The sequence below is a fragment of the Macrotis lagotis genome, chromosome 1 (genome assembly GCF_037893015.1).
Source record: "Macrotis lagotis isolate mMagLag1 chromosome 1, bilby.v1.9.chrom.fasta, whole genome shotgun sequence".
NCBI lineage: Eukaryota > Metazoa > Chordata > Mammalia > Peramelemorphia > Peramelidae > Macrotis > Macrotis lagotis.
In genome coordinates, this window is record NC_133658.1 from 184,277,706 (window position 1) to 184,289,210 (window position 11,505).

The 11,505-nt window shown below is 41.3% G+C and overlaps 1 protein-coding gene across 1 annotated transcript in view; it reads right to left on the reverse strand.

Moving 5' to 3' along the window:
- Positions 1 to 10,706, reverse strand: part of PLCB1 (phospholipase C beta 1) — a 964,239-nt gene extending 953,533 nt beyond the window's left edge. The window contains exon 1 of the mRNA XM_074209479.1: positions 10,575 to 10,706. Within this exon, the coding sequence (XP_074065580.1) occupies positions 10,575 to 10,673 (99 nt within the window). The 5' untranslated portion in view covers positions 10,674 to 10,706. The remainder of the gene's footprint in view (positions 1 to 10,574) is intronic.
- Positions 10,707 to 11,505: the final 799 nt, after the last annotated feature.

Here is an 11,505-nt window from a genome sequence, read left to right on the forward strand (position 1 = left end):
TATTTAACAAATGCCTGCCAACATGGCTGTGTCCACATCAGGAAATGAATAAGTGAAATTTGCAGAAACTCCAGAAAATACAATGGCATTTGTGCATTGGTACTGTGTTTCTTACATAGCATCAGCTAACCACTGTGGAGAAAGTGGATGCATAATTCAAAGAACAGAAAAAAAGACAAGCGAATAATTTGGTTTAAGGTGGATCCATTTTTAACTCCATACCCAAGTTTTAGTCAAGGGAAATATCAGAACAAAAATCTTACCACACATTCACATCCTTTTTCCCTTCAAGAGAAGCATTCTAAGACAGAACCAGGGAATATCCATAAATTTGATGCTGAAAGGAAAAACTATCCATAATACACAATACTGGTTTTTAAAAAAAAAAATCAAAGAATGAACAAGAATAGAAGGAATGTTACTGAACAATTAACAACAATAATAACTTAACATTTACATCTTAGTTAAAGAACTAATTCAGCATCCTTATTTCCTATCACCTCTGACAAATGCTTGCAGTATAGCTTTGTCGTACCTTTTCTGTACCTTATCAAAAAAAGTAGAATAAATATTACTTTCCCATTATCTATTATTTCATAGAGATATACACTGAAGATGAACTCAGATTTTGGAACTAATAAAACATGTTCTTAGAGATACTTAAGAATCTGTACTTTCTAAATAAAACATTACTAAGCTACCATAACTAGTTCAGTTAAGAACCATTTCTTTCTTTTACAAATGGATTCATTTTCACTGCTTGATCCCAAAACTACAGTTGAAAAGAAAAGAAGCAAAATGTAACCAAATATGGTGAACTCATTCAACCTTTTAAATGAAAAACAGATGCAAATTTCTAGAAATTCTATTTTACTACTAAAAACATATCTTTATTTTAATATCCTTTCTTATTTACAATAAATTGATCTGTTTCTGGATGTGTTTAAATTGAAATGTGAAATCTATGTTATTGAAAAACATATATGTATCAGTGTTTATTTTTCCAGAGAGTAAATATGCCTATGACATAAACGATATTGGAAATCATGCCTTTAAGAACATAAATCAACAAGAATTTTAATAAACTTGGCCTTTTAGGGGCAGCTAGTGGATAGAGCCCCAGCCCTGGAGTCAGGAGTACCTGAGTTCAAATCCGGCCTCAGACACTTAATAATCACCTAGTTGTGTGGCCTTGGGTAAGGCTCTTAACCCCATTGCCTTGTCAAAAAAAAATAATAAAATAAACTTGGCCTTTTTATGTTATATTTTTTTTTTTTGGCAAGGCAATGGGGTTAAGTAACTTGCCCAAGGTCATATACCTGGGTAATTATTAAGTGTCTGAGGTCAAATTTGAACTCAGATCCTCTTGACTCCAGGACCAGCACTCTATCTACTGGGCCACCTAGCTGGCTCCCTATATTATATTTTCATGTAACTCACTGAGTTTGTTTACATTATGAAAATATTTGACTTTAGGTAAGATTTTTACGGCCAAGTGACATATAAGGACACAATATCCTGATTGAGGATCATATATTGTTAGATAGATAGATCCAAGATCAAGACACCAGGTGATGATGATGATGATGATGATGCTTTGAAAAAAATACATGAGGTTTCTGATTCAATATAAAAATCTCTATAATCCTAATAGTACCTCTGACAACATGAAAATTTACATTTTAAATGACAAATAATGCTTATTTAGATGGATGCCTCTATCCTATTCAATTTTCCACTGGCACTGCCTATGTAGGGTGTTTTCTTATCAGAATTGTTTCTTGTTAACTGTAGGTTACTGAGTTCAAAGTTAAAAGCAAAATATTCCAGGCCCATTTAAATTCAGCTCCTGGTATAAATAATCAGACCTTTATTTACTTATAGGATAAACTTTAAAGTGAAAAAAATAGTCATAGTGAAAATCTGGGCCATTGATCTTTATGAACTACAGATATTAAGTAAATGGGATTACATGGGAAAATAAAGCAAAAGTGCCTTCAATATAGGGTTAGAAAATAAATACATATTTCAATAAAGTCATAGAATTAATCCACCTTATATGCAAAAAAAAGACTTTGGGTAATGTCATACCATTGAATTATTAAATGTTTCTGATTCCAAAATGCTTGTCACATATGCTGAATTTCCCAGACTTCATTCTAGGGTTACTGCAAAATACGAGAAATGGATAAGCAGGTATGAAAGCAACAACTACCATCAACTCAACCCTATTAGCTTCCCCATTTCAGATTAGTCATTTGTTCCAGTTTTCTTGATCCCTTTCTAGTACTGATTCTGGGACTTCATATCCACTCAGATCCTTGAACTTCCAGATATGTTCCAATCTTGACCTTATCGTTGGCTCTCAGTATTGTGTCATTTGAGAAATTGTCTTGAAGATTCTTTATACATTCTTTTTTTTTTTTTTTTTTTTTTTTTAGGTTAAGTCGCTTGCCCAAGACCACACAGCTAGGTAATTATTAAATGTCTGAGGTCGGATTTGAACCCAGGTACTCCTGACTCCAGGGCTGGTGCTTTATCCACTACGCCACCTAGCTTCCCCGTCTTTAAACATTCTTGCTATTTTCTTACTTTGGCCTCTGGTGACTATTTGCCTAAAGGGCATAAATGTAAACCTACATTTCAAAACATTTTTTTTTTTTTGCTTTTGAAGTAAGAAGGTGGCTTTGGCAATTATGGGTATTTCAAAACCCTTAAGAATGGTAGTTTACTTTTGGCAAAGAGAACTAATTCTGGCTTTTCTTTCATATTAAGAATCTTATGACATTCAGAATAAGTTTCTTTTAAACACAAATTCATTGATTTAGAAAGGAAAGGTTAGTCTAAATCACTCATTTTACAATTGAAAAAACTGAGGCTGAGTTGTTACTTCATTGAATCATAAGATTAGAAAACATTTTGCCTCAAAAAGAAAGGGTTTTTAAAAAATCAAAAGACAAAAGGTAAAAAATTGCATAATTAATGACATAAATGTGGAGGAGGGTAGATGGCTAGATTTTGATTGAGGAAAACCTGGGATTAAGAATTGTCACAGTTACATAACTAATTGTGTGATCACAGACAAGTCATATTGTCTATGGTCACTCTCTAAGAGTAAAGGCTATGTCTAGGTGTTGACTTGCATTAATTAGGGAGTTTCCATAAGGAGTTCCCCAGATTTATGAAATCACAGTTAAAGACCAAAAGAAAGGACAAAAACATGAATAAAATCATAAATTTGAGCAGGGTTGATTAGTGAAATACATAGTAAGTATTCATCATTTAATATTGAGATTTATAACCAAAGGTTGCTATCATAATATGGAGCATAAATGAAAGACTATTCACTCTTTGATAGAGGATAAAGGTGACCAGGGCAAAAACCTCTTCTATAGAATGTCTAAATACTATAGCAGTTGAAAAACAAAAGCTATCACTGCCCAACCCCAATTGCTGTGGATAGAACAGCTAACTTTAGGGTGGAGAAGAAGGAACCAAAGGATCCAATAGCAAAACCATGAGTCACAGAATCATAACTCTGGAATCTGAAGAAACCTTAGTCATCACAATTGCTAATATATACATAGCTCTTTGAATCTTACAAAACACCTTACGTGCATAGTTTCATTTGATGTTTAAATGTATAGTATATTATTTATGCAGGAATAAATCTGAAATCCAGCCTCTCTGACCCCAAGTCCTATACCTTTTGCCTTGTGCCACAATCCCTTGCCTATTCCTTTTGTGACTTTATATGTGCCTTGTCATAACTTGACATGTTCCCAGATATAAAATATCTTGACCCATGATAAAAATGGAGATTATTCCCTGCCATATAAATCTAGCCATCTGAAAACAAGCAAACCTTCTAACCCTCATTCATCATTCAGAGAATCAAAATGATATGGAAAAATTAAATGAGTTACGGCTATGGGAAGATTTTTTTCAATGTTGTTGGAGCAAGAGAATTCTGGATTATAGATCAATAGTGCCTTATTAAGCTCTTTTCTATGTCTAAGTTTAGGAGTAGTAGAAAATCTGATTTGACCTAAGGTATATTCATATATATATCAAGATGTTTTAATAGAGTTCTAATTTAGGGGGTTCATAGTACCATGATATAAAGATCATATAATACATACCACTCATTTTACCAATGATAAAAATTAAGCCTGAGAAGAGGAGAGCTTTGTCCAAGTCGCATAAGTAGTAAAAGAGCCAAAAAATCAAAACCAAATCTTTTGATTCCAAACAAATCCAGTCTTCTACAAGTCTCATGCTAGTCAAACTTGAATAATTATGAGTGTGCCAAAAAACCCTTTCCTGGGCATGCACATGTGCTCGGGCTCTCTCTCTCTCTCTCTCTCTCTCTCTCTCTCTCTCTCTCTCTCTCTCTCTCTCTCTCATCTTATCATTCTATATCTCCCAGATACATTTATCCATAGTCTCTCTGCTACCTTTTAATACTGCACCACAATAGACTGTTGGCTATCTCCAAACGGATGTCTCAGGTATTTTAAATAAATATCAAAAACAATATTAATTTTCTTTACTATATTTCTCCTCCAAACTTCTCAATTTCTATCAGTAGAATCTTTCTATCCTGGCAGTCACAAAACATTGAAGTCAAGGAATCATCTCTGACTCTACAATTTGCCCAACACATAAGGAAAAAATTTCCAAGTCCTACCAATTTTATCTATATCTCCTCTCCACTCCTCTCCACTCAAAATCTTTCTCTCATTACCTCTTATCTATTCTATATAAAGAAGCTCCTAATTTATCACTCTGCTTCCAGCCTTTCCTTTTGCCAAATCCATGCTCTACAAAGTTACCAAATCAACATTCCAAAAGCTATGTTCTGACCATGTTCCACCCTGGCTCAAGAAGCTTCAATTGACTTTCAGGGGAAAAGATTTTGTTGATTTACCTTTAAAACCCTGTACAATCTGGCTCCAGCTTCACTTTACATACTCAATTGCACATTACTCTATATACATACATTACTCACACAGTCTGTCTTCTTGTGCTGTATATTGCTTTATTTTCTTTTTCACTCTTTTTGAGACAATTGGGGTTAAGTAACTTGTCCAGAGTCACATAGCTGATAAGTGTCTGAGGCCAGATTTGGACCCGGGTCCTCCTGATTCAAGGGCCAGTATTCTATCCACAACACCATCTAGCTATCCATATTGTTCTAACAGCTAGGTGGCCCAGTGGATAGGATACTGCACCTGAAGTCAGGACGAGTTCAAATGTGACCTCAGACACTTGACACTTACTAGCTGTGTGACCTTGGGCAAGTCACCTCCCCCTAATTGCCTCACATCCAGAGCCATCCAGTCATCCCAATTCATATTTGGCCACTGGATCCAGATGGTTCTGGACTTAACACAGCACCTCCTCACTCAAATCCAATTCACCCGCATGTCATGGCCTCAACTCCTTTATGTCATGGCCTTCTTCAAGAATGAAGGAAAAGGGGATAGCTAAGTGGTATAATAGGACCAGAATTCCAATTCAGTCTCAGACACTCAATAATTACCTAGCTATGTGACCTTGGGTAAGTCATTTAACCTCATTGCCTTGCAAAAGATGGACAAAAACAGTCAAATTGGCCTAATTAAAGTTCTCATTCCATCTCTAGCTGAAATGTCTTTACATAATCTGCCCTCCCTCCCTTTTCCATCTAGTATGTTCTCCCATATACAAAATTAAATTTCTTTGTATTTTCTTTCTGTGAATTATTTGTTTACGTATCTTTAGTGTTTTATCAGTACACTGTAAACTATTTAGGACAAGTACTGTTTCATTTTTTGCTTGTTTATTTGCATTCCCAAAGCCTAGTGAGAAATTAGTAAATTTTTATTGAATTGAACCCTGTGAAGTCTTTTCAAAAACCAAAAGACCAGCAATAGGAATGAAGATAAATATTACCCACAGGAAACTGGGAACAGGGTCAAAAGGAATCACTAGCATCAATTAAGGACATGTGCATTGGGCATCAAGGATTCAATAAAGATAAGAAACTATTAGAGCTGATGCCCACAGAGTCCTACTTAACACATAATAAAAGAAGGAAGTTTTACAGCTCTCTGAAGAAAGGCTTTTCATTGGCAGGTGCTAATTTGTTTTGTTTGACAAGTAAATAAACATTCTTTGAAGTTGATGAACTGTGTTCGTGGAAGGAAAATTGTTGACAACATATCATTTAGTGAAGTTTCAAGGTGGCACTGTGCCAGACCTGGAGTGAGAAAGACCCATCTTCCTGAGTTCAAATCCAGCCTCAGACACTTATTGTGTGCCCTGGACAAGTCATTTTAACACTGTTCCTCAACTGTAAATTGAATGGAAAAGGAAATGGCAAACTAATCTAGTATCTCTGCATAGAAAACCTCAAATGGGGTCATGAAGTGCCTGACATGTCTTAAATGACTAAACAACAACAATCTCTACAATTTACCTTTCCAGGCTGAATTCACATTATTCTCATTCACATACTGTACATTCCAACCAAACTGCCCAACATGCTGTTCCCTGAACTGAACATTCCATCTCCTTCTCTGGGTCTTTGAACAGACTGTTCCTATGCTGGAAGGCACTCCCTCCTCACCTTCACATATTAGAATCTCTAGCTTCCTTCAGTTCTCAGCTCATGCACCACTTGCTATGAGAAACCTTTACTGATCTACTTCCATAGTTGTTCTCTCTAGCCCCAAACCAATATGGTGTATCTTGTTAAGAGAGTATCACAGGATTTAGAAAAGGAAAGGATCTTTGAGGACATCTAGTCCAATGCTTTCATGAAAAAGGAAACCAGGTCACACAGAGAGGTTAAGTTTCTAACTCAACAGCACAAATATAGAAAATGGCAGAACCAAGATTCTGATCTATGTCAGAATTCCAAATCCTGCATTCATTTAGGGGAGGGTTTGCTAACAATCTATTACAGTGCCTTGATGCTTGTTGGTTTGTCATTGGATATGACTGCAAGTATCCCTTGGAAATCTTTGGTAAAGATCTCTCTGAGCAAATTATTATCTGCTAAAAAATACAACTGGAAGACATTTTCTCACAATGTGGTATGAACCTGAATCAGTTCACCTCTTCAGAGGTGGTCATGGAGAAAGTAATCCTTGTATATATGAATTTTCCTATCATAAGTAAAATTAAAATTTTGGATTATGGGAAAATGTATTTTGATCTATGAATCAATCTATCAATCAATAAACATTGAATAAACCTACCTATGTTAGGGAATATGTGAGATCCAGGAATCCCAAAACATAAACAAAAAAAGTATTCCTGCTTATAAACAAAATAGCTATAATTGCTTAAAATTTTTGTAATGTAAATTAAGGGATGCATCCTATAAGCCCATGATGCCTCCCACAAGGCATTCCGAAAATTGGGCTAGTTATTTTGGGATAGCATCAAGCAATTCGGAAGACATGATGGCAACCATTACAATCTGGACAAGTTAGTGAGATCCCTAGTTATTTCAAATATTTACATCTTGTCTCTTCCAACTAAATGGGAAATCCTCAAGGACAGGGATTTTCTACTTGCCACAGGACTTGGGTATCCTGTTTAAATGTAAAGAGATACTTAGACTTCTCCTTCCTTCCTCATAATTCTATTGTGTAGAATTCTGAAGTCAAATTTATAATTAGATTTCTATATTCATAAGCAATTGTTAAGGAAATTTGTTTCAGAATTAAGCCTGTAGGAACAGAGATCATACTGTCACAAAAGATCCGTGGAGAAGTAAAAAGATTCCTTAGAGTTTATTACATTGTTGGAGAATTTCCATGTTTCTATGTCCTTAGTAGGGAGATCATCAGTTCTCAAGGGGCTTCTTAAAATCTTAAGATTTATATGCTAGGCAAAATTTATATGGGCTTAGTACATTTATCATGAAGATCAGAGTAGCAACATCTAAGTAAGTCATATATGGGGGAGGGGGTAAATAGAAAAGTATTACATAAATGGTAGCTATTATGTATTTGTATAGAATGTTATATATTTTACTATACAGTTATATCTCATTTGACACAATACTTATTTCATTTGTGGATAAGGAAACTGAGACTCAGAGAGAATTAATGGACTAGGTCAAGATTATGGCCTGGTCTTTTCAAACCTATAACCCAGTTTTTCTAGTTTAGTTAGTACAAGACATATATTAAGTGGCTCAATCTGTGTTAATCCCAAAGGCTGATTTGATCCTTACCCTATGTTCAGGTAGGAAAAGATAAAGACTAGGGTTAAGAGCCTAGACTAAATGGAACCCAGGGATGAACTGAGTCACTCTCAGATATACAGGACCACTCCTGGTTGGGAAAACACCCATAAATCAGTTCTGGATCTCCCCTGGAAATTCGGTTCTGTTCTAGGGTAGGTGAACTCTCCATTGAACAATTAAGAATGAGACCTAAACATGGATTGTCACAAGACTAACTAATGGCAGAAGTAGGGTTAGAAACCAAGAATTCTAACCAGACCTGAATGACATGTGTGTGCTTTCTAGGCAATGTTTTAAAATGTGTACATCCTCTGTGTTGCTGTCCACTACAAGATTTCAGACTTCCTGGTAAAAACACAATGAGCCACACAGAGTAGAATTTTCTGATCTTTGAGATATATGCTCTTGTAAAAAAGTAACATTTTAAATACCCTGAATTACAGTCCCTCTATGTGCTGAGCAGTTAAATACCTTTTAGTCCCTTTCTATTTTGGCTGACTAGTTTACATTTCTTTCTACCATATCCTAATTTATTTATGTGGGGTTAGCAAGGAAATCAAATAAGAAATCAATGGGATTTTGAATAAAGTATATGGTTATGAAAAAACAGGGGGAAAGGAATTCACAGTTTACACTAAGACTCTCATTCTATGCTGCTAAACCTCTGTCACAGGTGTCTCCTCTGTTTCTCTGTAGTTCTGATTACACTAATTCTCTGACAAGTGGAACTGAATGTGAATAAAAATCTCTATAGGAAACATTTTTATTGATGGATTTGATGAACAAAATATCTACTGGATTCTACAGCACGTTGATTAGATTATAAATTATTTATGTACCCCATCCCCCCCCAAAAAAAGTCCTGCTCTATAAGGATAGTGGAATTGAAAGGATAAACAGTTTTTATTCTTTGCCTGCTGCCTTTGAGATTTAACAAGGAACGAGTAAAATAGAGTAGCTTCTATTCATACTTGAAACTGCACAAGATATAGAAACAAAGAGACCGGATTAAGTAACTGGATCATCTACCTGGACCATCTAAATTGTTTTCACACAGAAGAAAAATGGCATAAGAAGATTAAAAAAAAATGTCCCCGGGGATAATAGGCTATAATTTGCTGAGTGGAAAATATTTTTCACAAGAAGGGTCCCCGATTGTCCTGTAATTACTCCTGATTAAGAGGTGTCTCGATCATTTGGACTTAAATCTCCCTCAACCCTGGAAGTCTTGTGTTTATCTTAATGAATAATTCATACCAATAAATTCTGAATGAAATCAAGGATGTACTGTTAATAGAAATTATTTCCCTCTTGTCAGCCCAAACTTATTTCCTCAATATTTGGGGGAATTTATGCTTCTTGAGAACCAGCACCATGCTAAGATTCTTAAGTGAAAACTCTCCTTGTGTCCTGTGGGGGCTCCGAAACGATGACAGCTCCTCTCCATTCTTTTCTTGCCCTGTGGCCTCCCCTGCCGCGCCGGGCCCGGGGACGCTGCAGGGTCAAACTTCAGAGCCGGGTCTTTTCGAGCCGTGGAAGCTCCGGAAAACTAGCGACGAGCCACCTGCCAAGTCGAGCCACAGAACGTCCCTTTATTTCTCCGTCTTGAACCCGTCCCTAGCCCGAGGCTTAAGTTTGGAAGCCAACAACCTGTGGTGTGGGCCAGGGACGCCCGGTGCCAGCTGGCTGAAATGGGTACAAGGTACCAGCTCGCCGTGGGGCGCTGCGTGGCTGCTGTTCCCGGCGGAGCGAGGCAGGACTTGGGAGCCGCGTTCGGAGCGGGAAGAGGCAGGTCCTTCTCCCACTGCCCGTGGAGTGGACTTTCCTGCCCGCCGGGAAGAGGCAGGTCCTTCTCCCACTGCCCGTGGAGTGGACTTTCCTGCCCGCCGGGAAGAGGCAGGTCCTTCTCCCACTGCCCGTGGAGTGGACTTTCCTGCCCGCCGGGAAGAGGCAGGTCCTTCTCCCACTGCCCGTGGAGTGGACTTTCCTGCCCGCCGGGAAGAGGCAGGTCCTTCTCCCACTGCCCGTGGAGTGGACTTTCCTGCCCGCTCGCAAGTCCCGCTGCGAGCCTCGGAGGGGGTTAAAAGGCAAACCAAGCCCAAACCTCCTCGCTGGACTCCGGGCTCCTGAGGACGCGGGGTAGGGGGCCGCGGGAGGATGACGACTCCCAGCCTCGCAGACAGACAGACAGACAGACGCGCAGCCCGTCCCTGCCGGCGCGGCTCCTAGCCTGTGCACTTTCTGGCGCCCTTATCGATCCGCTGTGCCCATTGCATAAGCACCTGCCCCACCCCCACGCCCGCCCCCCGCAGACCCCGAGGCTACTCACATCGTCCCATTTGACGAATTTGACGCCTTTCTTGAGGTCCTCCGAGACGCTGACGGGCTTGAGTTGCAACGCGTGGACTCCCGGCTGCGCCCCGGCCATGGGCGCGCGCGGAGGCTCCCCGGCCCGGGAGAGAGGGCGATGGGCGCAGGGGAGGGGGCGGCCTCGGCCGGGCGCGGGCCGCTCCTCGCGCGGGGCCGCTCAGCGCGGGCCGCTCCTCGGGGCCGCTCCTCGGGGCCGCTCCTCCCGCGGGGCCGCTCCTCGGGGCCGCTCCTCCCGCGGGGCCGCTCCTCCCGCGGGCCGCTCCTCGGGGCCGCTCCTCCCGCGGGGCCGCTCAGCGCGGGGCCATGGCTCGGCGCACGGCGGTCCGGGGCGCCCGTCGGGGAGCGGGCGGCGGGGCGAGCCCGGAGGGGCCGGGAGCGGGCGCCGCCTGCGCCCGGGAGCGGCTGTCACCGCGGCCGCCGCCCGCCGGGGCTCCGCCGGGGCTCCGCCGGGGCCGGGGCTCGCGATCCGCCGCCGCCGCCTCCTCCGCGGCTCTGGAGAGCACCATTCGGCGCCTCCTATATACGGCGAGGGAGGGGGCGAGCCGCTGACACGCGCTCCCGCCCCTCCCCCGCGCCGGCCCTCCTCGCCTCGCCTCTCCCCGAGCCCAACTTTCTGCGCCGGGTCGGGCCCGGGCGAGGAGGCGGGGGCGCGGCGCCCCCTCCCGGCCGCGGCGCGCCACTGCGCCCGGGGAGCCTCAGTGAGCATGCCCGGCTCCCCTTGGGGGCCAGGCTGGAGCCGAGGATGGGGGCCCGGAGCCCGCGCAGGAGAGCCGAGGCACCGGCTGACCGGCTGGGCACGGGCCCGGGTCAGCCCTGGATGCTTAGCCTTCAGCGGGGCGGAGGGAGAGGAGCGAGCTCAGCGGAGAGCGTCCTCCCCAGCGCAGAAATGT